The 25,889-nt window shown below is 41.3% G+C and overlaps 2 protein-coding genes across 8 annotated transcripts in view; one reads left to right on the forward strand and one right to left on the reverse strand.

Annotated features, from left to right (window-relative positions):
* The window catches only part of ITSN1 (intersectin 1), a 127,634-nt gene extending 111,378 nt beyond the window's left edge, over positions 1 to 16,256 (forward strand). For 6 of the 7 annotated variants that reach the window (XM_035545846.2, XM_035545848.2, XM_035545853.2 and 3 more), the window contains 11 exons: positions 2,991 to 3,112; positions 3,998 to 4,104; positions 5,378 to 5,561; positions 6,014 to 6,112; positions 6,945 to 7,112; positions 8,172 to 8,384; positions 8,918 to 9,039; positions 11,241 to 11,323; positions 11,421 to 11,504; positions 11,927 to 12,100; positions 12,970 to 16,256. In XM_035545846.2, the coding sequence (XP_035401739.1) occupies positions 2,991 to 3,112; positions 3,998 to 4,104; positions 5,378 to 5,561; positions 6,014 to 6,112; positions 6,945 to 7,112; positions 8,172 to 8,384; positions 8,918 to 9,039; positions 11,241 to 11,323; positions 11,421 to 11,504; positions 11,927 to 12,100; positions 12,970 to 13,118 (1,505 nt within the window). In that variant the 3' untranslated portion in view covers positions 13,119 to 16,256. The remainder of the gene's footprint in view (positions 1 to 2,990; positions 3,113 to 3,997; positions 4,105 to 5,377; positions 5,562 to 6,013; positions 6,113 to 6,944; positions 7,113 to 8,171; positions 8,385 to 8,917; positions 9,040 to 11,240; positions 11,324 to 11,420; positions 11,505 to 11,926; positions 12,101 to 12,969) is intronic. The other variant, XM_035545850.2, reaches the window with a different exon arrangement.
* A 6,130-nt stretch (positions 16,257 to 22,386) lies between these two features.
* On the reverse strand, positions 22,387 to 25,586 carry ATP5PO (ATP synthase peripheral stalk subunit OSCP). The gene is made up of 7 exons (XM_035545855.2): positions 25,471 to 25,586; positions 25,305 to 25,355; positions 25,109 to 25,219; positions 24,705 to 24,834; positions 24,473 to 24,585; positions 22,868 to 22,954; positions 22,387 to 22,566 (listed from the first exon to the last, which is right to left on the reverse strand). The coding sequence occupies exons 1-7, from the start codon at positions 25,498 to 25,500 to the stop codon at positions 22,453 to 22,455; spliced, it is 636 nt and encodes a 211-aa protein (XP_035401748.1). The 5' UTR covers positions 25,501 to 25,586; the 3' UTR covers positions 22,387 to 22,452.
* Between the last annotated feature and the right edge of the window lie 303 nt (positions 25,587 to 25,889).

Genomic DNA, 25,889 nt, shown 5'->3' on the forward strand with positions numbered 1-25,889 from the left:
AGGGCAGAAATTTGTGTATTCACTGCACTGTGAACAATCTGAATTAGCTATCATAAGTTCTCCGTTCTCTTCTGAATTTACTAGATTTTTTGTAGTTAAAGATTCAAATTCATCTTCTGCAGCCTTTCAGATGGAATCCAACACTTTCACAGAGTCAGAAAGAAAATACAAAAGAATGGGGAACTCTGATAACTAAAAAGGCAAATTGCAGTGCTTAATTTTAAGTAGCTGAATGGCCGTGTGCTTTAGGGACTGTGAGCTTTAAGCTAAAAACCAACCAGTTCTATGCTAAGCTAAGGTGCTGGACTTCACCCGTAGCAGAACATTCCCATTTGTCAGGGGGAATGTGTGATATCAAGAACACTTCACAAGGAGTTTCTTGTAGTGGAATGAATTCATGAATGATATCATTACAGCTGCATGTGGAATTTGGATGTTCATAAAAGTACTCTGCACAGTACTTTGGCTTCCATGAATAACTAGCTAGAGCCCTATGGCCTTGACATTTCAACTCAAAATGGAACCCAGCTCTTGCTTGGTGCTTATGATGCAAAGATGAGAAAATTCTTAGTATTTGTGTACCTAATAAAGAAAATCCTTTATGAGAAAAGTCCCTCCTGCATATTCTGCTCTAACTGAAGTAGGCTATGTTCCCAAATACCTAGTGTTCAAAGACAGGCCATCTGTTGAAGTTCAAAGTAGCCCGTTTCAGTCCCAGCTGGCTATCTGTCAAGCTAGCCACTTAAATATTGTGGTTCAAAATGTTAAATGCTTACTCTAAAAGGCTGGTGGTTGGAAACAACACTTCAAGCCAAGGTCATCAGCATCTTTGAACACTAAAATTCCCCAGTCTCTAGAGAAAAATCATTAAACACTTTGTTCACTTTTAATGAAGCTGACACTGCTTGGGGAGAACTGATTCTGTTCATTAGACCTCTGATTTACATAACTAAGAAAACGCTTTGAAGCAGTCATTTATTAAACAGAATTGAAACTTTGGGCTTTTGAAAAGTGCCTGGTATTTTGATTATTTTGACATTAAGTTGATAATTGATATTTCTCAAAACCAACCTTTATATTTTGAGCAAGGTTTGAATTGTGTATTTTAAAGGACTGCAATATACAGAATCCCAAAGAAGCATTATCAGTATGCTACGCTTCCATTCTGATCTGTGTTCATCCTAATATAGAGGAAATTACCTTGATTGTCTGTATCTATTTTTTTTTTTTAATCAAATTTTTCATAACCTTTTCTGGAGCACAGATTAGTGAAAGCAAGTTGTTCCAAAAGTAGTTCATGAAAAATGTAATGGTGATACTTGTGGATTGTGCTAGTTGCATAGTGCAGAATCAGCTCCTGAATTACATTCAGGAAGCTAAAAATGTAGGAAATGCTAAAAATGTAGGAAATATTAAAAATGCAAGAGATACCATCTACTTATTAACCTTATATGAAAAGAACTGAAAGAGTTGTCCAGGGCATGATATGATTAGGAGCAGTAGTGGTTTGCTTTATGAAAGCATTTGAGAACGTCTGAACTAAAAATACACTTATTAGATCTCATTGTGTTGGTGTAATGATTGATGCTGGTGAACAGTTAAAAATAAAAAGCTTTGACCATTTTAAACCCCATGAAGCAGAGGTCTCACTGAACGTTTTCAGTCAGATCCTTTTCAGTAGGAAGAACTGTTTTGATGGGGAATATATTGAATTTGCCAATACTTTGTTGAGGGGTTGGGGAAAGAATTAAACTAAAGAATATTGATTGTGTCAAGTCAATATTCAAAGAAAAACATTTTAAACGTTCTTCAAAGCAACTTTTATTTTTGAAATACATTTTTTTTATACAGAAACATAATGAGAATAGTGTTACAAGTGTTGAAATGGAAAGAAAATATTTTGCTTGCCAGTTTCAGAAGAATTGAATTGATCTATGTTGAAAAAATACTGTCCTACAGGGAAAAAATGTAACTAAACATTCTGTTGTATTTCAGAATAGAAAATAGAATGTGAAATTTGAAATTTATTGTAGTATAAAAATTCTAAAATCTACACGGGGCAAATACACAGGAGGTGGTTTGCAAAAACAGAAGGAAAAACCTGGTAGAAGATGAGTTCTTAATTATGAACTTTTCTCATGGTTTTAAAGGTATAGGAGAACAATAATCAACCCCTTTGGCTTGGTCTATAAATTAGTGAAATGTGTGAGGTGATCTCCGCTGACCTTCATATGCTTTGGCTCAGATCCTTCAAATTTTTTGAAGCAATTTTTAATTGAAATGTGAAGAAGTAAATAAACCCTACAGTACCATCTTGATGAGGATGCCTATTTTGACTAGCATGATTAACGCTAAACTTGAATTCAGAGTATAAATATGCTGACAGCTGAAATTCCGAAGTGCCCATCAGAGCATTAAGAGTCACTATAGTGCTCTTCCTTAATTCCGTTCCCTTTTAGGACAAACCTATATGTTCTTTGGCAGTAATGCCAGGTGAAGTCTTTGCCCCCTTTTTTATTAACAGTAATCCATTTGGAGATTTATTTTACAGTGTGGTTCCAGCTGAATGACACACCTAAAGGGACAGTGAACTTCGGAGAGAGGTTGGAAATGGGCAGGTAGTGGTGAGGGGGACTTTTAAGGTTTGCCACCAGAGAAGAGACATTTTTAGAAATCCTGTTAATGCCACAGGGAAGTCTGTTTTAGTTGTGTCTGGACTGCATGCTTTCATTCTAATGAGACCTCCATTCACTTGCCTTATTAACTAATTATCACCTAGAAATGGCCTTGATTAAAAAAAAAAAAGTTAAAGACAATGTTTGGAGACACTAAGGGATAAAATATTGTAAGCATTGTTCCATTACATGTGAATTATGATTAAATGAAGAGGCAGTAGTTACCGTTCATTAAGCGTTATTTGACCTACTACAGATCTGGATCAATTTGAAAGTGACCATAAGTAAAATCTAGGATTCTTTTGTGTTTTCCAGGGTGTGCAGACTTGCATCTTCTGGATATGTTGACACCTACTGAAAGGAAAAGGCAGGGATACATCCATGAGCTCATTGTCACAGAAGAGAACTATGTAAATGATCTGCAGTTGGTCACAGAGGTAAGAAGGTGCAGCATTTTTAGGAGCAGGTTTTATTCACTCATGTTTTTGAATGGATCGATAATTTCATTGTGCAAAGTCATTTGACATCACTGGTCTGTTGGACTTCCTAGGAATGATCTGTATTAAATCTTCATATATACATATATGCGTGTATGGGAGTGTGTGTAACTAGTGGTAAGCCCTTGTGTTACCATCACCAAAACACTGATGTTTAAATTATCTTTCCAGTAAACACTTTTCACTCCAGATTTTTAAGTTTTATTTCTCACATGTAAGCTCCTAAAGCTTGAAGCACATTATGTGCCAGTTTCCACATTCACAGTGGCACTCAGTTATCATTTACTCTGCTTCTCTTTAAATGTTACAAATTACATCTCATATGTGAAAAAAAAGGGAATTTGTATAGGCTTTTGATGTGGGTAATCCTTTTCACAGAGAGTGAAAGCTCTTTTTTGAAAAAGAGGTCAAGGTATGCAAGCCTGAGACACTATGAGGTAAATCACAACTTCCATAAAGGAGTTCAAATTCAAATGTATTTTCAGTTGTATTATCAAAGTAGTTCTGGGATATTTTACAGGAGACCTCTAACTAAAATTCCCAAGCTTAAAACAGATTATCCGGGTCATAATGAACACCACCAACACCAATTCAGATCATTCTCTTTTAAATAAATGTGCTTCTCACAAAGATATTGTTAGGGAGCACCATGGATCTTTAGGGCATAGTGCATGCTTGAAGTCTGTTCCACTGAGTATCATGTGCTACTCTGATGTAACGTTGTCTTGCCTCCAGACTAAGGAAGTCTTAGACATCATCAGCCTTAGTCACTTTAATTATACTTAAGATATGCTTTCTAAATTGCTTAATTTTCTGAATCTATAGATCTTCCAGAAACCACTAATGGAATCTGAGCTGCTAACAGAAAAAGAAGTTGCTATGATTTTTGTTAATTGGAAGGAGCTGATTATGTGCAATATAAAGCTACTGAAGTAAGTTTTTTTTCCCCCCATACTTAGCAACTAAAAAATCATGGTCCTCTCCCCCCAGTTCTACTTTTAGCTGCATGAAAATATTTGCCACTTACAAAAATAGTCACCAAAAGAGTTTGCACTTACTTTGCTCTTGGTGTGCCTGTACTCCAGAAGGCAAGGTCAACTTCTCCTGAAGAGCAGTGCTTGTCAAGGCTACCCACAGTCCGTACATTTACTTCCTATTTTCTCTGTCACAGCCCAATACCCAGTTCCAGTCTTATTATCTGTGAATGGAAAGCAAAGTACAACAGTCTCTGCCTCCCTTATTCTGAGTTAGCTGATGTATTCCTTTAGTTATTGTAGGCTTATAACATCTGAATGAACTATTTTGTGAGAAGTGTCACCAACAAAGCCTGGTTTCCTATGGATTTGTGTCCAGTGTACCCTGCACCCTTCCTTCCAAAGTCTCCAACTACTGCAGCCCCAACTCTCTACCATGAAACTCCACACAGTGCAAGTACCCTTATTTCTCCCTTCAATCTCTGTGGCCTCTGGTGGATCCTGTCTTCCTACCTGCATCTTTCTCACCCATCCCTACTGCTTCAGCAAGGCACAGTAAATTCTGTGGCTGGTTTGGAGACATGCTCATCTGATTGCTCATCTGCCCATTGCCAGACAAAATGAGTGAGGATTGAGTTAAACCTTCATCTTCATAAGCAGGAGGATTAATAAACTTCCTTTTTTTTCCCTACTGAGCTGCTATTTTTTATTTCACTTATAGAGACTTAGAAATTTTGAGATATCTCCTCTTTTGTAGAATGTGTTTGAAAATGGCCCCCAAGATGATAAGTTATGACAGTAGTAGGACAAAGACAGGCGGCTTGATAACAATAAACCTCCTTTCCTTAGGAAACCAGGCTAAAAACTGGGTAGCTTTGGGCTTAAGGAAGTGGTACTGTTTTTATCCCTCATTCAAGAGCATATCTGTCCTTTCTAAATGAATAGAAAGGGAAATTACATTCCCTTTTATATTGTATCTGATCTGGCTTTGTGATAAGTTAATACCAAATTATAGTTTGGTGACCTCAGGAGGGAAATGATGTTGGCCGAGGGTGCAAAATTGATTGTTATGTTCTTACAATATGCAGTAAGTCTTGTGGCTGATCTATTTGTTATTCAGAGGTCTTGTCATTTCTAATGAATAAGAAGCAAACCATTTATTTTATAAATCAGGAATTGTTGTTTAGTGGTCTACCTACTTATAAAACACCCATGACCTTTTCATGTTTAGGGCTTTGCGAGTGCGTAAGAAGATGTCTGGGGAGAAGATGCCAGTGAAAATGATTGGTGACATACTGACAGCCCAGCTGCCACACATGCAGCCGTACATTCGGTTCTGTAGCTGCCAGCTCAATGGGGCAGCACTCATCCAACAGAAAACAGATGAAGTCCCTGAGTTCAAGGAGTTCGTTAAAGTAAGAGAAGAAGCAAACACCATAAATTTTACACACCATAAGTTTAGCTCATCACTTTGCTAATTTCCAGTGCATAGTCTCCCTCTTTTGGGCTAGAATGGAGAGTCTTCAGACTTAAGCACTCATTGAAGGAATGCATTTTTTCATTAAAGGAATACCTTTTTTTCAAAAAACTGTAGAGCCATAAAATACTTTGTCTAGAAATGGTTTTGCAGTAACGTGCTGGGACTTGGACAAATAATAATAATAAGAGGCCCTTCTCTTGTACAGGCAAGATAGGTGAAGAATACTTTGTAAAATACAACAAATTCTACTGCATTGTTTGTGATCTAACAGATTTAGTTGAAGCATTATGTTCATTTGTTGCCTTACCTTGTCCTTTCTTAGAGGAGCTTATTTTGCCAGGTTTTAAGCAAACTGACTAACACCATTTTACCTCTCTAATGTTTCAGAGGTTAGCAATGGATCCTCGCTGTAAAGGAATGCCGCTATCAAGTTTTCTACTAAAGCCTATGCAACGGGTAACAAGATACCCACTAATAATTAAAAATGTACGTTCTTTTGCAAAGATGATGTTTTTGATGCTGCTTTGCTTACAGCTTAATTACAGGATAGTTTCCTTGTTTGTGTTGAGCTTTGTCGCTCTTAGATACCTGATATACTAGGGAAAGTGGGGTGCCCTTCTATATTTGATCACACTAAGAGCAAATGCAGTAACTCATTTGGCTTCAAAAAATGACTCTGGATTTCTGCTAGAAACAGAGGTGAAACTTGTACATAAAGAACCAAAAGGCAATAAAAAAAATCAGAAAATGGGAGTAGTAGGTCTATCTTATGCTCATCTTTGTCTTTTTCCAGTGTCATTTCCTCCCCATAGTCTCATAAAAGGCATTCATTGTGCAAGCCTGAATACCAAATTGTTGCAAGTTACCTTACTGCACAGCTTACATTACTGGATAATTTATAACCCTTTCCTAACTTTCATTTGTTGCCTAACACTTATCATCTTGAATAATACTATTGAAATGGACCCCAAACCTTCACAGGAAATAATCCAGTTAACAAATTGGATGTTGACATTTAAGAGACTCCTTAACCAGCCGTGGACATGTTTCTGTGGCTGGAATTTGCATGCTTATGTCAGAAGAGTGAGCAGTGTGCTGATGGAAAGGCTGTGCAGACAGGCACTAATTTCAGCTGTTCACATACCAACTGTGAGTTTGTCTCTTATTTTTCGTGTTTGTCAGGCAGGAAAAGAAATGTGGAACATGCTGGCTAGCTCTGGTGAAAATAAAGAAATGAAGCAAGAGTTCAGGGCTGTCAAGATGAACACATTTTAACTGCAGATAATAAAAAGGGCTAACATATTTTATTTACCTGTAGATAATAGAAAACACCCCTGAAAACCACCCTGACCACAGTCACTTGAAGCATGCTCTTGAGAAAGCAGAAGAATTGTGTTCTCAAGTAAATGAAGGAGTGCGGGAGAAAGAAAATTCAGATAGGCTGGAGTGGATCCAGGCTCATGTTCAGTGTGAAGGCCTGTCTGAGGTAAACAACATGCTATCTAGAGTAATGCAAATGTGGGCACACTTCACTGTTTGGGAAGAACCCATGGTTCACATATGGCACTGCATCAAGGGACAAATGATGTAATCAAATCGTATAATCTTTACTCATTTGTTTTCATCCTTCTTTGGTTCCCTTTCACTCGTGCATGTAATCTTTTTTGTTGCTCTTGTTATTGTCGTCTATGTGATAAATGCTGCTTTTGTTTCCTGCCTCTGGACTAGTGCAGTTTCAAAGCTCTTTACAATACAGTGACAGTCGTACTGCTGTATCTCATCCTGAAGCCATACCTGACCATCCTGGAGTTCTTTAAAACTCATCACAGAAACTATTTTCTGTGATAAAACGTTGTAGACATTTTGAAAGCTCAAGAATACTGATCAAGTCTCTCTCAAGACTTTACCTAGAGAATCACTGTCTACTAATGCACATTAGTTTTTAAGGTAACATGCTAAGCTTCTCTACTGAAACTATAATGAAAATATTTGTGGTGGACAGAGGATACTTTGATGGCCTCCCTGTTATTGGTGAAGATACTAGAGGCAGACAGATCACAGCTTGATTTTCAAAATATACATTGGGCTTTCAGTTCAAAAGATGAAAAAATAATAAGTGCTGCTTGGTTTATGAACTGGAGAGCACTACATTTCTTCTTACAAAATCTAACTATTTCAGGGTCAAAGTTGTGTTCAGCTTGTTATAACTACTGCCTGAAGGGAGATGGCTGCGTCATCAGCTCAGTTCCAGTCACAGAAATGCATGTGTGTGGCAGAGAAACTCAAAAGGAGGCACAAATGCTTTTGGCTTTTCTCTGACTGCTCAGGACATGCCCTGTGCAACTGATGGGATGCCTTAATTTTCATATAGTGTTTCTATGACATGCGCTGCTTATCATGCACAAGGCAGAGACATCGCTCATCATCCCTGTGACACAACTTAAAACTAACATCAGGACTCAAAACTATATTTGATCTCTTTCAGGGGAACCTCGATTGTTTTACTTTATACAGTGCGTTGTTCTTCTTCTTCTACTTTTCGCAGCAACTCGTATTTAATTCTGTTACAAACTGCTTGGGACCACGCAAGTTTCTGCACAGTGGGAAACTCTATAAAGCCAAGAGTAACAAGGAACTGTATGGCTTTCTGTTCAACGATTTCCTCCTCCTGACTCAGATCATAAAACCTCTTGGCTCTTCTGGCACAGACAAGGTCTTCAGCCCCAAGTCTAACCTGCAATACAAAATGTACAAAACTGTAAGTACCATTCTTAAGAAGTGACTAAGATAGTTATATGCTAACAGTGGTACAGGAGGCAGCAGCTACTGTATACTGGACGTGTGGGCAGTAGCCTTTATATAGAAGAGGTTTGAAGGCTTTGGCATATGCTGGGGATTCCAGGGACTGATGGTGAGCAAGCTGGTTGTTTGCTTAGCTAGATGAGAGAAGATGCTTTTGAAGATTGGCTAAAACAACCTCTTCAACAGAGGCTGTGTAACAGGGAGTGATGAAGAGAGTAGTGTCTGCTGCTTCATGTGGGAAAGGAGAGATTTCTATGCTCTGTAAGGCTGTTTTCTTACTTCAGGAGAAATGTTCCCAGACTGTGGAGGCACCAATATGTTTAATAAAAAGAAAATTCAAAAAATGACATATCTGAAGAAAGACGGGAGGCAGGCTGAAGGGGAGAGGTTATTGTAGGCACAAAAAAATCTGTTGTGAATTGCTCTTTATTGAATGCATCTGTTCGGATATTGTGCGATAGAACTCTAGCTTTGCCTAATGTTTTACAGCCCATTTTTCTAAATGAGGTACTAGTAAAATTACCCACAGACCCTTCTGGAGACGAGCCCATCTTCCATATCTCCCACATTGATAGAGTCTATACACTCCGGGCTGAAAGCATTAATGAAAGGTAAGTACCTGCACAGGCCACGTTAGTCCTGATTTTGGAAAGTCTGATGCAAATGTATTTGATGTACACATGCATAACAGTCTCCAAGCAGCTAATATCACAACACTGGAGAATTCATTGTGCTTGAGAATATGGTGATACTCATGAAAAGGATGGAGAAATAATGATGCTTCCTGAATTCCAGTAAGACCAACAATGAAATGGCTAGGAGGGCTGATATAATAGGCCACATTTCACAACATCTCATGTTAGCATAAGGAAACTAAGAGATTCAGTCCTATCTTCTGTTACTATCCACTGGACTTTTTGTGCCAGTGCAAGCATCTGTATGACTGTATGTTGAATGAGATTCAGGAACAAGTCCGAATTAAAACTTGAAGCAAAAACCCACCAAACAAAACCCAGTTAGTTTTAACCTGGTTCAGTTCAGAATGAAGTCAGAAGAATGACAACCTCAAAACCTCTGCTGATTATTTGTGTCTCTGGCAAGCTTAAAAAGACTTATGCTGACTTACATTTTTGCAGACAAACCTTTTCAATATAAGGTAAACGAAAGAAAAAAATGGAGGCTGAAAATCCAGCAAAAAATCTCACATAGTATTGACAGTATTATGCCACCTTGCAAATGTGTTGCCTGTAAAAATTCTAATGCATGAAAAATTATAAAACATTGTTGTTCCCTGCCTGCCTGCCAGCATTATTCATTATCATTTACACACACATATTTATTCTTGTAAAAAATTGTATTTTTATGGATCCCATTTGTCCTTTGGGACGCTGTCTGTCCCTCTATGCCAGAGAATGAACAAGCATCAGGGTTAGATCCTTGCTGATGAAAATTGACACAGCCTTTTCAACTTAGGATCTGTTGTGCAAATCGGACTATAGCAATAACCACACACTGTGGATCAGAGCACTCACTGCTGTAGTCAGAAACATGTGAACTCTGATCCACATTCTTCCTACCTAGCCTGAAGGACTCAAGCGAGATGTCTACCCTGACCCACCAGTGGAAGTAGACAAATCTTCAAATACTGAACGCCCCCTGGAGGTGACTGGCTCGCTCCACTCACTATAGAGAGAACCGCAGAAATTGCTATCAGAATTTAGGCACGCTCGTTAAATGCTTTTATTTATATGGGATACAGCCTTTGACTGTCTTTTATCCTAGAGTTGCTTTTTCAGCTTCATTTCAGCAGAAATGCAGCATTTTAGATGAGATACCTCCAGATTTTTATCATCCACTTGTTTTTGATTAAGAGCAACAGAAATAAAACATTAACATCAATGAGTGATTTATGTGCCCATTTAATCTTAAAAGACTTGTGTGATCAAAAGCTTGGTACACTTCTGAAGCTGCCATTTACCATTTAGGGGTGAGCTGGAAGACAAATTGTCCTTAAGTGTTTTGTTTTCTTAAACAGTTGCCTGTGGAGAATAGAGGTGCATGTTTAGACCCAAATCCAGGCCACTGTAAGTAGGTGCAGTGCACTGTAGACCAGCAATAATTCATTTTGGGATCAGAAATTGCTTCACACCTGCTCTGTTCTTTCACTTTGCCTTGACTCAGGTCTCAGGCTCCCTTGTACAGGATATGTTTTTAAACACTTGAGGTCCCATAGGACCCCTTCTTCCGTGCTTTTTCTCTGTCCATCTTTCCACGCAGACTCTTAATTAGGAAATTATTTCCCTATCTTCAATTACAAAGCTTCCCCTTCTTCTTAGTGACATCCTTTCTGAAAACCTCTTTGAGCCCAGCCAGTTCTTCAGGCAGCATAATCCCCGCAGGTTAGTAAAGCCCAGGAGTTATTAGGCTGTGCCTCCCGGGGCACACGTCTCTCTCAAGCATTCACTGTGCCTTCCTCTTGGGGCTGTTTCCTCTGAGCAACAAAAGGCTTGGGAAAAGCAAACTTGCTATCTCTATCTTCTGGTTTCTCACCATGTCCTCTCCTGTTCGTAGTTCTCTTGAGCTTGCATTGTGTGATGGGATCTGCTAGGCTGGGATGATTAAATTTCTGCAGGTGCTATGAATTTCAGTAAGATCTCTGCCAGGCAGACAGCTTCAGCCTGTGGTGGGGTCAGGGCCTGAGACTGCAAGCGGCTGGGAAAGAGGGCCAGCTTTACTTTTGTCTGCAGTGCAGCAGGGAGGAAAAATGGAAATGGTATTTTGCAACTTTTCTTTTTCTCCTTTCATTCTGAAGGACTGCCTGGGTTCAGAAAATTAAAGCCGCTTCAGAACTTTACATAGAGACCGAAAAGAAGAAGAGAGAAAAGGCCTACTTAGGTACAGCATGCGGTGCAGGGGCTCTCATCCTTTGTGGGGAAATCTGTGGGCAAGAAAATACATTAATGAGTCTTGTCTCTCTTGTGTTTCACCACAGTTCGCTCACAAAGAGCAACTGGCATTGGGAGGCTGATGGTGAATATTGTTGAAGGCATTGAACTAAAACCTTGCAGGTCCCATGGTAAGTGCCTTGCATTGCATAAGATGCTCTGTGAAGAAGACACTCCTATTTGTCAGAGTAACTTAGAAGGAGGCTCTGCCCAAAACATGATTTTGTTTAATAAAGCAGTTTTAATGAACTTAAAATACATAGAGGTGATTCTGTGCAGTTCCGTAGTAGCAATGCAGTTGTCCTGCACTTGGATATTTGATACAGGCAAACATAGCTTCTACCATGTGAATCATATCAAAGAGATAATAAGCCACAAAGTCCTGAAATGAATAGTGGAAGGTGCTCAACACCTTGCAGAACCATGCCCCTGTTTACTGAAATGGCAGTGAGGCCACCATCTTTGCCCAGCCCAATGGCTGTAGGACTAAGAGGATATTCAGGCACACACTTGAAAATGTGTTTACACTTTTCTGTTTGTTTTCTTTTTCAAGGAAAGAGTAACCCATACTGTGAGGTGACGATGGGCTCTCAGTGCCATATTACCAAGACGATACAGGACACCCTCAATCCGAAGTGGAACTCCAACTGCCAGTTCTTTATCAAAGACCTAGAGCAGGACGTACTCTGCATCACGGTGTTTGAGAGGGACCAGTTCTCCCCGGACGGTAAGTAGGGGGCAGCCACCCTTCCAAGGGTATTTTCAAGTCTCCCATTTTGAAGATGGGTGTGCCTGCTAAGGTAAATATTGAGCTCTTTTGCATGTTTGGGACCTGACTCACCCTCACTCCCCAGTCTAGTCATGCTAGTACTGGGAGCTCTATTCTGGGGGGTTTCCTTTCTTGTGCAACTTGACAGCAACCGAAGAGTGGTTTGCATTTCTGTTAAGTCTTTAGGTAAAACTCTGGTTGCTCTTTGCTAATGGATCATGGAGGAAGAAAAGAAATGTCTTCAGGTTCCTGTAACAAGCAGTGAAAGTGGCAGAAATGAACCCAAGATTGAACCTGACCCATTTTTACTTCATAATCTGCAGTAGACATATTGAGCGTTGAGGAGTGTATTTTGGAGTCATAATCTCTGAGGAAGTATTTGGATAGGACTGTCGTTCATGTGACCAGTGCAGATTGCCCCAGTGACCTTGTCACTAGTGCAATGCATTCCTTGGCTCTATCATCTTCTGAAGGCTTCACGCTCAGTTCAAATTGTGCAGTGACCTTTGGCCTTTTCTCTAACATGTCATAAAATAAATAAGCTCCTTAAGCAAGGCAGCTGTGAAGTACATGGTGGATTTTTCTGCTTGTGGCACCATTTATTTTTAAATGCTTCTGCTGTCTAACACAGTCCAGATAAAATTCTCTTCTGTGCAGATAGGAGGCATTTGGCCTATTTCAACTGCAGAAACGTAATTGGACTGAAGACTTGTTTTCTTCTTTTGTTATGTGTAGATGGAAGCTTAATTCCTTCTGCAAATTAGCATTTTTATTGCAACATAAAATGGTTGTTCTATTTCTAAGCATGCTGTCTTTTTGCATTTCAGACTTTTTGGGCAGAACAGAGATCCGTGTGGCAGACATTAAGAAGGATCAGGGTTCAAAAGGACCAGTTACAAAGTGTCTCCTTCTGCATGAAGTCCCAACAGGAGAGATAGTCGTCCGACTAGACCTGCAATTGTTTGATGAGCCTTAGAAGGAAAGGGACCAATGCTTTTTTTTCAGTCTGAGTTCACTGCAATAGGTGTCTGCAGAAGCTGTCACTAAATCCTTATTGGTTTGGTATGAAACTACTGCTTGCCCTTCACACACAAGAGGGTTATCAAAGCAAACAGGAGCATCTTTGTGCCTTGATAATTCTCACTGAAAAATGAGTCCCAGTTTAGTGAGGAAATCTCCCTCAATTTCTCTATGTGGAACCTGATGTTAGTTTCCTGGGTTTATGAAATAACCTAGTTGTTTGTCGTGCTCCAGTCTGAAAGGCTGGAAAACCACATAGGTTGCTGTGCTTGCTCCAGCTACTCTGTTCTTTAATTTACAAGATGAAGGCAATGTTGGTATGTTTGGAGGCTTTCTGCAGGGTTTTCCCCCTTAAGGAATTCTGTGCCTATTGCTCAGCAAGGTGGTGTGTAAATGTTTTGTGAATGGAACAAGCAGTTATGCAGTAAGAAGGTCTTTGAAGATCTTCACGGTGATGCTGAAAAGACTTAGAAAATAAATAGTCTATATCTATAAACAGAGAAGATTCTATTAAGATACCACTTCATGACTCACATTGCCCCAAAAATAAATATATATACAGGCCTTCTGCACAGAGATGAGTTGCACTCCAGAAGAGTACACCCACTGAGTACCTTCGGAAGAAATGTTTGAACAGTAAGTGAAGGATCGAATATAGAGCCCTGATGAATGTTGTACTATACCACTTCAACACTGCTTTACTACGGCTGCTTAGTTGTGTGAATGCAGATGGATGATACGTCACCTGCAGTGGGGAAGAAAAAAATCATGGCTGTGGCTCAGGAAGCTAATTTCTACCCCGCAGAGTCTAGTTTGCCAAGCAATCCGTGGTGACCAGTTATTAAATTTTACTGTGCCTAACTGCATTTGACATCATGTTACTGAATTCAGAGTGATAGCATACTGTAGCTCACAACAGGGTTTGTTGCAAGCCAGGCTGATCACAAGGTTGGTGGCAGCGATACTAGACATGAACAGAAGCAGGGTATTTGTGATTGTACAGAGTGGGTAACTCCAAAGTAAAAGTCTTGTCGTCTTGGGGAATCAAAAGTTTCTATACGCGTTTTACTCAACAAATACACACGTATAGGCCAACATTCAGCAAAATTCCTCTGTTTGGCAAAGCACCCAGCTTTAAGCATGCACTTATGTTGTGTTTCCCTTAAGTACACACGTAAGTGCTTTACTAAGCCTGGACCTGAGATACGATAGACCCCTTAAGAGTAAAATTCATCTTTGTTCTGCCTGGATTCATTTTGTTCATTACCTATCATCCATACACTGGTATTTTTGTAATGACTTTATTTCTGAATGGGAGGTGTCAGCCTGTTTCATTAGCATGTGAATGTTCTTGTGGAGCCTGTTGTTAGGTTTTGATGTTCCTTGCATGTCCTTTCAGTACTGGTTTCCACCTTTCCTGTATAGGTGGTGTTTTCTAGCACTACAAGTCTTATTGATTTCCATTAGGAAATTAGGATATCTTCATAACAAATAGGTAGATGCGGTATGGTAATAAGTGTAAACTGTGCTGGAAAGTGTCTGTGTATTATAATTTCCTACAATACCACTATAATGTTTCAAGCAATGGGAAAAAAAAAAGTATGTTGGAGGGACAACAAAGTTTACATTTCATACTTTTCAGAATCGCTTTATTATTTATTTATTGAAGATAGTGTAGAATTTTGTATCAGAAATGACAGACATACTTATGTATTTTTTGAAACAAAAACAGAGATACACACTTTAGTTAGAAACTTTCAACTGACCACATTTTAGAGGGAGTGTAACTTCCTAGGCATGCATTTGTTTACCACTAACTGGCAGAAAACACAATTAAGAGAACTTTAAGTTTCTATTTTTCAATGTTGTTAAGAAAATTGTTTCAAGTAAAATATGTAAATAGAACTAAACCCATGTTTTCCTAATCCCATATCTATACATTTTATTAAATATAATGTATATGAAAATACACATTGTTGTGGTAGGATTAAAAAAAAAGTGATAAAATCTATTAATGGAGTAACATTAAATGTCATTGTCTAACATTTTATTGCTGTCCTAATTTTACTCAGTAGCTGTAAATATGGTGAACATTCATTTCAGTGTTTAGAAAGTAGAATCACTTTTTTATGGTACCATTTCACCAGCATGAATTACAGCAACAAATAAATAGACAAATAGGGAAAAAATACCATGGATGCAATGCAGAAATCCAGGCCAGGTTTTTAAAAGGAGCCTCAAGGAGCTGCATATTCCTCTGAGATTCAGCTGGTGTTTGAAGTAGTGGACAGGTAGCTGCAGGGGTACCTCCCAGACTGTGACCCCTTATCGTGAGCATGTGGGATTGCACCTTTTTGTGTAGTTGTAACACAACCGAGCACCTTCCTGACCACCATCACTCGTGATTTCCATCTTACCCTCAGTGCACAGGAATGTTTAATTCCTGTTAATGCCAATGGAAGTTATGCAAACATGATGATGATGATGAAAGGCTGGGCTTCAGCTCACTGATATCTCACAAATCCCTTGTGATCAGTCTAATTCTGAAGATGAAGCTTGTCCTAATCCCTGTGCGTCGAGGACAGAATATATATACCCTCAGAGCCAGCCTATTGTGCATCAGGATGTTGCTATTTTCTCTCTTGCTCGCCCTCAATACTCCATAGCATATCGGCACGGTTGGCTTCCCAAGTGGATCTGCTTCAGGGTTAGCCAAAGGTTCTTAGAAATTCATCAACTCCTGCCTATTTTTCCCTGTTCAGGCACAGCTTGAACAGCCACACACAACAGGAGAGACGCAGCCACACACAACAGGATCTTTGGAAGTTAGATATCTTTTAGTGTATTTAGAAAGGTGGCTGGAATCACCACGATGTGTGGAGGTTGAGCCATCCATCCTCTTAAAGGTGTCATGTCCTGGCTGTCAAACCCTGATGGCCTGTGCTACCATTATTGATCGCCTGTATTTATGCAGACCCTGTTTTTCAGACTCTGGTTACTGATCTCTGAATGTATTGGTAAAATGGCACACCTTAGAGCACAGGTCCCTTTGCAGCCTCGTTGAGATGTGTGCAATCTTTTCCTAATGTTATACAAAACAAAACAAAACAAAAACCCAAGAAAAAATCTAAGCCCAAGTAATACTTGATCGCATTTAGGAGTGAAAGACCAGTCTGAAGGATTTCTTCAGATAAGCATCTCCACTAAACTTGCAGAGCCTTGTACTGTGTGTTGTGGAGCCCTTGGACTGTCTGGATTCATTTGCTTTTACTCTCCTATGGCAAAATTCATCCTTGCACAGAGGCTGTGTACAAGGCCTGCCCATTACCAGCCCTTGAACTGAGGCACTGGAGAGATTGAACTGGTACATGGGCTGCTGGGACAGGCTATCAAGACAGGGTTTCATCTCTATCATCGCTTAGCAGGCTCTACTGTATTGGAAAAGAACATTTGCTTAGAAGTAGTTCTTCAGCAGCAAACTCCCTGGCTGGCATTCAAGCCTTTCTAAAAATAATACTGTGACTTTTTAATGCGTTCACTGCCTTCATTGAAACAGTGATATTTTGCTTTTGATAAACTGGGAGAAAAAAGAAAGAGTAAGAGAAGAAATGGCAAAATCTGCAAATGTGAGAACACATGCAACAGAAGACGTTGGTCTGGTAGTTTGGTTTCCAAGCTGTCATTCTGGGAATTGCATTCTTCCTTCACGTACAATAAATTTAGCAAGGGGAATGGTATTTTTCCCTAGTGCTACCTTGGCTTTAAGTCTTGCAGTAGAACTGAGTTAATGGAACAGAAGCTGGAAGACAACTTTTTTAGAAATGATTGAAATGAGTTTGGAAAGGTGGAGGTAGCTGGGAACAGGCAGAATATTGATGTTATTGTGGTTGCCGACGGGACGGAGTACTGAAGAAAAATGATTTTTTGTTGTTGTTTTTGTTGTTAATTTAAAATCATCTCCACACCATTACAGTGAAAATCCAATTATCAAGGACCCCAATCATCCATAATAGTAGTAGTAGTAATAATAATAATCATACTAGTGGTATCAGCAATTAATAACAAACCATGCAGTTATCTTCATCCTGGGAGAGACACATTGGATTTAGTGAAGATCCGCATTTATGCAGGAATTTGCTTGCATTTTTTTTATATATATACATACAGAAGTGGAGCTTTTCAATGTTTTTGGCAGCCCTTCTACTCACCTTACCAGGAATTGCCTTCTGAGGTACACCTCTGAGGTTCTCGGGCACTGTGTTGTTTCAAGATGCATTCACAAGGGTTTCATGTGCTTATAAGTATTGCTGTCATGCTCTTTGCTTTTGTGGTGTGATCCAGACAGCTCTCCTGAACATCCAGGAGCTCCATGCCCTTTCCATGCACGGAATAGGCTGCACCAGCATCACTGTGCCAGTTTTCCATGTCTCAAAGGACTTGTTTCCCCAGCCCCCAGCTGTATGAGGTGTTCATCAGCAGTGTCATCATACACCAGCATCTGTCTCGTCCCCTGTACCCCTCCCCATTTAGGCCCTCTCCATCACTGCAGACGTTGGGAAGACTCCTCCTGATTGCCATGAGGATCAGCCTGACCTTGTAGACTGGTTTCCTCCCTGGGGACAGGAATCAGTTCTTCGGCAATGCCTTGGGAAACCACCTGAGCTCATCTTCCTTTGTGCTCAGTCAGATGCAGCTGGCAGTCATTATGTCCAGGGCAGGTTCAGCTCTCCTCCCTCGCAGTCCAGCCTGCAGTCTGAGCACACCAACGCCGTCTTTCCCAGCAGGGCCAGGCTGTGAGTACCAACTTCCCAACCTGTGATCCCATAGGCTCCAATCCTTTGCCATTAGGGTTGAGGCTCACATCTGAGATAACCCAGGTCTCCTCCCAGCCACGATTTTTCCCACCTGCTGAGCCCGTTGGCTCCCTCCAAGCTAAACTATGGCCTTGTTACACGAACACAGTGGGTGACGGAAAACACATCTCGTGTCATCTCCTTGCCTTGCTCCTTTGCAGTCCCACTAGGTTTTTGTTCTGCATGTGTCGTGTGCACAGTAGTGCTTCTGTCCTGTAATTAATTATGTCCTTTGGAAAGCACTGTCCTTCCCTTCCCCTTGAACTCCACCGAAGCTCAGCTGTGTTAAACTGGGCTATTTTGGGGGCTCCTTTCTAGGCTTCTGCCTCACAGCTCAGATGGCAGCTGCTCAATCATCTCATGCAGCTCTGCAGCCCTGACTCAATGAAGTGCTTAAGCTGATGCTTACCTTTAATTCATGTCCCAGCTAGTACAAAGGCATACTGAGAGCTAGCTGGATGCCTGTGGGCTTTGCTGGAGATGCAGGAAGGAGTTCGAAAGGCTTCCATAACGTAGAGCCTACGTTACGAAGTTGATTCAAACGCTATAAGGACTGGAAGGTTGCAATAGGTAACCAGAGCGTCAAACAAAACATCAAGGTTAAGATAAAAATCAGCAGTAGTTTATATTCTTTGCAGATGGATCTGTTTTCTTTCTTATCTTCCTGAAAGTGAATGGTCACTGGGTGATAGCCACTAAACTTTCCAGAACTGTATTTACTGGGCAAATCATAGTTTATATACCTACAGATCACAACACATTTGGAAGCACTGTAAAAATAATAATAATAATAAAAAAATGAAGCTGATCTTGGCTCAGAAATACCAAGCATCTCACCAAGATTAATGCTGGTAGGAAGGCAGTCTGTAAAGCCCTGAGAGGTTGTATGCAATTGGTGGTCCGACTTGGGCACCTTGGCAGACATAGCATGTCACTGAGCTGACACTAAGCCAAATGACTGATAAATTACAGAACTTTTTTCTAGATGCACTTAATTATTATATATTTTCTCAACATGAGTTTTTATGAGGGAACTTTTTAAATGTTCATTTTAGAATTTTTTTACCCTTCAAAAAAAAGAAAATCACTTTTTGTTACATGTGAGTTGGGTTGGGTGGGGGGACATTATGGATAATGCAGTTTTTGTAATATTATTAAATACATTTTCAAAACTAAGATGTGACAAATCCAGACTTTTACTGCAACAGTGGTGTCTACTTTCATGCTGCTCTGTTTGCCACTGTGATATTTCAGTTTGTTCAAATGGAGCAGTCAAAACCCTTGAAACAGAAAAGCTGGGAATCAGGTGAGCTCACCTTAGCTTTGAGGGGTTTGCTCTGTATGTACATTCCACGTGGATCCTGGTGTTTGTTCAGCCCAAACACTCCTGTCCTACATGCATATCAATGTATCTATAGTTAAATACATGCTTATATATATATGTGATTATTTGTATATACAATATAAAAACACAGCTACTTTGTCATTGTCAAATACTGAGTAAATCTAACAAAAACGTTTATAGGCACACAGTTTTGTTTGTTCCTTTAAATATTTTAAAATAATGGCCATCCTTGGGAAATTATTTTTTCTGTACATATGTGGATATATTTAGGACCTAATTTAAACAAATAAAGAACATGTTAAACTAGCCTAGTTGCTTGATATAGTTGTCAGAAAAAGGTTCTGCTGCAACTGTAGGTGAATTCCTCACACTTCTTGTAGCGCTGCAAAGTGTTGCTAACCCTGGATTTAGCATTCGTTTCTGGGATCTCGGCCTGTTGTGCAAGTAAAGGGAGTTGTTGCTTCCTCTGAGCCCTTCTGTCAGGCTCTCAGGCAGCAGCTCCTGCCTTCCACAGTGAGCACAGATGACAGGAGAAGGCTGGGCTGCAGGAGAAGAGAGGAAAAAAAAAAAAAAGGAAGGAATAGAGGCAGAATGAAAACATGAGAGCTTGGTAAGCAGCGGGCTCTTTTCCCCTCAAAAAATGTGGGGTGGTTTGTCCAGCAGGTGATGGCCTGGCATTGAAATCCCTCCCAGGTACAGTGGCTGCTCCACAGGGCAGGGCCTCGAGGTGAAACCCACAGTCGCCGGGAGGAAGGGAGAAGGTTGGGTGCAGGACCACAGAGCCCTCCTGGTGCTGGTCTGGGCACCTGGCCAACTCGCTCTCTTGGCTCTCTTCCTCTTGCCTTGCCTCATCAGGGGTAAAATGCAAAGCCTCCCCCATGGGGATGGGTTTCCTGATGGGCTTTGGCTGAATGATCAGTAGCAGCCACGCCAGTGTTCTGCTGTGGCTGATCACAAAATATCTCATGAGAAAGTTACCCAGCACCTTCGCTTCAGCCTGCGAGGAAGGAATGGAAATGAAGGAGACAGTGCAGTGCTTTTGGCAGTAACCAAGTGTCTGCGTTGGGTTGAAGCTCTTCCTCCTGTCCAGGTTATAATTTGTAAAGGGTTAACGCTTTTCAGCAGGCTAATTCACTTTTAACAGCTTTTGCAGAACACCCTATTTCAGTCCTCAATTTGCCGAAACGGAGTTTAGATTCTACCAACCTTTGCAGGCTTTGTCATGGGTACTTTTTACTTAGTGTTGGTAAATTGTTGAAAACCGTAGTATTTTTTCGATGTTAATACTTAGAATCAGGGAATACCCTCCCTGATGGTGGTGTTACTTTTTAGTGCACTTTTTGTTGCCAAACAAATGGTATCAGTTAGTTTCTTTTTCTTCTTAAAAAAGTAAGTGTTGTACTGTATGTTGTGTTCATAAGAACCTAAAAATTGCAAAGGCGTAATAAAATAACTGTTACATATATGTCTTAAGATCTGGCCAGATAGGAGGAAAAAGTTACTTTTCCTTTCTTCAGAGAAAATATAACGCACTTGTTTTTGTTCATTTACATCATAGCCAACTATTCTACAGTTATACATCCATGCTGTGAAATTGTTTTTTGTTTGTTTAAAGCATTTGTAATAGGTATAATGAATAATTACAAATCATATACCACTGTTTCTCATCGGACAATTTCAACTGTACTTGGTTGCTCTGAATGTGTTGTTTCCTCTGCCATACTTGGTTAAATGATTCTATTTATAGGCGATATCAAATTAAACAAGTCTTTCAGCTGCATTCACCTGTTTGAGGAATTATGCCACGTCCCAGACTGCATTCACCGAGGTTGAAACTGCAGATCGGATTTTAGTCTGTGCAATTTGTTTGACACAGATGAGACTGTAGTTGTGCAAGTGAAATTATGCAAGAATAAACCCTCTTTTTTTTTCCAAGTTTAACTGTGTATTGTTACTTTCTTGAAAAGTACTGAAGAAAAGTGATATGCTATCGAAGACATATTATATCTTTAGTATTTGAAAAAAGGACTACGTAGCTATAAGCCAAGTGATGACTCAGCAGTAAATAAGTTAGCAGCACTTAACACCTGTGACACACACCACCTTTCATCTCAGTAATAGATTGTTTGCACTTGGAAAAATGAGAGTTGACCAAATGCACAGTGAGACAGAAAAAACAGCAAACAACGAACAAAAGAACCCCCAAAAGGTGAGAGCTTAATAGGCCAGGTGTCATCGCATTGTGCGCGTTATTAGTTTATGTAGACCCTGATCTGTGGCCAGGCATGTCATCTGCAATGTTTATCCAGCTTGCTGGTGTCTGGGGCTCAGCTGTATGAGAACATAGGAAGTCCCACTCTGGTCTCTCCCCTGTTTTTTGTTAATAATTACTGCATTTGGCCAGCCGCCCTGAAGTCAGTGTCCTCGCTATCCTATTAAGCAGTGAGTCCATTTGTCTAGCTCAGCACTTGCTAAAACCTGCACCTTGAGGATCTATTTCTTTGCAGCTGTTTTAGGGCTGTGTTGGCACAATGGGACAGTGGTATAGCCAAAGTGCATGTTAACCTCCCAGTAGCAAGATTTTAGAGGGTAATTTTAGTTTAAGGCATATGCATAACTCTGTTGAACTATACAGCTGTGCAAGTAAAGCAGGCCTGAAGTAGCTGTTGAGAATGTACTGATGACAAGACTGCTGAGCAGCTGTTCTCACATTTTGGAAGGAATCTCCTGGTTGCAGTTTGTGTCAGCTCTTCCCATACAGAGAAACAGCACGTGCAGCAGCAGGATCATTGAACTGCCATCCTGACAACTTCCTGCATGGGAGCTTTCCTTGGAGACTGACTGCAACTCTGTGACCACATTTATCAGCTCATAGAGAGTTACTCTCTGTATCCTCCAGAGCAACATTCAGCTCTGTCACAGGTGAGCTGTGTCACTAAACATTCAGTGAAGACTGTTAAACTCACCAGTTTCATCATCTTTCTCCCCTTGCTGTGTTTTGGAATCAAAATACTTGAAACCATCTATTCGAGAAGAAATAATTTTATTGTTTCCACCTTATAAGTTTCATTGTGAATGGACAGGACAGCTTGCTAGACAGTCTCTCTCATGATTTTGGTGAGTTTCTGGATCTTTGTCTTTGTCGACATATCCACATACTTCTCCCCAATATTGACAATCATTCCACCAAGGACCGAAGGATCAGTCTAAAGAAGAAATATTGAACAGGAATTCCATTAGCAAAAATTTGCTGACCTAGTATACAATTTTTACATTTGTAAAAAGAGCCTTATTTACAATAATTTTGCAGACACTACATTCCAAAGTTAAGATTTTAGTAATTAAAGCATCATCAGGTCTAAAAGAAAGCACAGAAGTGTATTAAATAAAATGAATACACGCCATATTTTTATTGTTTGTTCCTTTTTAAAGAAAAAAGATCACAGAGAGAGAAGCCCAGTTTAATATTAACTTGACTGAATATATGTATAAATCAGAAATCCGTACCTTGGTCTCCAGCTTCAAGACCTCTCCCTTCGCCAAGAATCCGTTCAGAGCACTTTTTAGGTCAGTAAGACTGGCATCATCCAAGGGCTGAAAGTTTTGAACAGAAGACAAGGAAAATGAAGGACTTATAAAAAAAAATCAAATGATATAATGAGAATGCTAATTTTTCTCTTCAGATTCTTATAATGAAAGGATTCTTATAATGAAAGGCACTTCCAAGAAGGCAGAGTAAGCAGCCTTCTTGGACAGCAATAACCACATGACAGCACAGATTGTGTTCTCTGCATACGTATTTCTAGCAACAGCTTAATGTTAACATCTTCAGAAAGCAAGCATATTTACTTGCCAAACTGAGCACTCAAAAGAAGACCTTCACAGCATCATTTAGGCTATATAAGAAAAGATAATTTTTGCTGTTTCTAACAGTTCAGATTATCTGCTTAAGAAAAAAGTTTGATGTAAAGCACAGGACAGCGACTCAGGACACGGGCACAGAGCACCCAACCCTGCTGCTCTCAGCTAAGTACACCTCTCTCCATCACCATGGAGGAACTCTGCATCCCTGGGGGAGAGGCACTGTGAAAACACCCTTGCGTTCCCAATGAGCTGCTCATATATCACTGTGACAGAAATGGAAAATATCTCACAGAAGAGCAGTGGTATTGCATTAGCTGAAATTTAAATAAATTTCTATTTAATAGCTAACAGTTGAGAGGCAAAAGAAACCATCATCACCACTACCAAAACAGGCAGCAGGAGAGTAACTTTACTTATGAATTATTTGGGAAAATTCATTAAAAGGTTTACAAAGGCTTTTGAGTTTACACATCCCTGAAGGCTATCAAATAGATTAACAGTCTGTGCTTGTGGCCTACAGAGAGCCAGTCACCCTGAGATAGGTGAGTCTTTTTACTTAGTCCACTAGGCAGTTCATTTTAGCCCCACTCAAGGGCAAAAGCGTTACTTTACATACACAGCAGGCAAGCTTCCTGCTGTAACAGACCTGGGCATGGATCCATCACCAAAGAAATTACTGAAGTGCCAGAATCCCCACATCTCCAGCCTTAACTTTACAGCTTACAGAGACATCATCTTCGCTCTCACCTTTATAAGCATCAGCAAAAAGTGTATGCCTTTGAAAAATCCTCCTACAGCTCCAGAATTAGCTACTTGCCCAATAACTGCATGCAGCGAATTAAGCAGCTGCTTCTTGTGAAGCACAGTACCAAACACCACAGGCATTTTTAGTCCTCAGCTATCTGCCTTGCTCTAGCTGATCTGTTAGCTCTGACCTGATCAGTACCATCTTGGTAACAGAAATAAGAGCAGAGGCAGACAAGGCTGACTTCTATCAGGCACTGGGTTCACACACAAGAAAGATGTTACCTGTTAAGCTGATACAAGAGGAACATATTTAATTGCTGACCAACAACTTTTGGATATCAAAACGCTACTTGCGGAGAGACTTTCATCCTAGGAGAGGTGAGATTTTTCCTCACTACTCACACAGCAAGACGCTTATATTACAGAAAGCGAAATAAAACTAAAGAGGTCTGCCTTTTATGTCACTATCTGTTAGGGTCAACCTAGAGATTCCTGACCTACCTGTGCAGTGGTGACCGTGCACAGCACCTCTCCTCGGTACGCGCTCATGATCTTCCCAAAGGCAGAAACAATGCCTGGAGTGTAGCGCAAGCGACCGTTTTCAGCAAGCAAGTCTGGAAGAGGTAGATGTATTGAAAGGGTTTAAAGCAACCACCAGAAGCAGATCTGGTTAGCTACCAGTAATAACAACTGGTAGCCTTGGATGTTTTTCAAAATTCAAATGATTACTCACTCATCAGGTTGACAGTAATAGGGGACATCTTCTCTTTCGCTAAAGCATCATTTACAGCTTTTTGTTTAACTGCGCTCTTGGTATGAGGGTTCATAACAACACTGGACAGTTTGGGGTCCTTCAAAAGAGTCTAAGAGAACACACACGCAACATTATAAAAAACACAAGTTCTCCAAGCCTAAACAAACCGTCCAAGTGGGCAACAAGGTCACCCCTTGAGCAAGCCCGAAGAGATGAGAAGCATGCAGGTGGGACGATGACAGCCCCAGGTGTAGCTCATTTACAGGAAGCTTCTTTTAGGGGTGATGCTCCTCCTTCACTGCTTGGACCCACAGACCCACCTCCCTCCCACCAGGCAGGGGCACCCCGACGCCCGGGGAGACGCGGGGTGCCGGGCTCCTTACCCACACGCGGAGCAGCTCCTTCTCCACCTGCTCCAGCTTCTTCTGCTTGGTGGCGGCCGAGTACAGCGCCGTGGCGTAGCGGCCCTCCAGCCCGTACACCTGCACGGGGGGCTGCGGGCGACAGCGCGGCTCAGGGGAGCCCCGGGACGGGGACGCGGCGGCTCCGACCCGCTCCCCGCACCCGCTCCCCGCTCACCTTGACCAGCCTGGACACCGGCCTCGCCGCCGACGTGCTCAGCTGCCGCACCTGCGGGACGCACAGCGGTGGCCTCGCACCCCCTCGCCGCCTCCCCTCGCCCCGCACGGCGAGGGAAGAGCTCGGCGAGAGCCCCCACAAGCCCCCCGCCGCCCCCCGCCATCACCTTCAGGGCCAGCCCCGCCGCCGCCGCCATTTTGTCCGCCCGCCCGCCGCTCGAGGTCACGGCACCGCCCGGCCCCGTGGGGAGGCAGCGCGCAGGCACGGCGGCTGCACCGCCCCCTCTGCTGCTGCGCGGCCCGCTGGGGGATGTAGTTTTGTAGTTGTGCGCCATCGCTGTCCTCCCTCAGTGCTGCGGGTGTCCCTCGGTACAGCGCCCTCCGAGCAGCCTCGGCAGGTCCGGCGGGGAGAAATAGCCGAGGGCTTCGGCGCCCCGCAAGCCCGCGGGGTGAGGCCAGGCTTTGGTGGCTGTGCTGCTCGGTGGAGGAGGCGGTTGTGCCCAGCTCAAGGGCAAACAAAGTGGCTTTCCTCAGAAAAACCCGCGGGCAGGGCTCTGTGGGGGGGGTCTCGACCCGGCACCTGCCT

This window comes from Cygnus atratus, chromosome 1, assembly GCF_013377495.2.
Source record: "Cygnus atratus isolate AKBS03 ecotype Queensland, Australia chromosome 1, CAtr_DNAZoo_HiC_assembly, whole genome shotgun sequence".
Taxonomy (NCBI): Eukaryota; Metazoa; Chordata; class Aves; order Anseriformes; family Anatidae; genus Cygnus; species Cygnus atratus.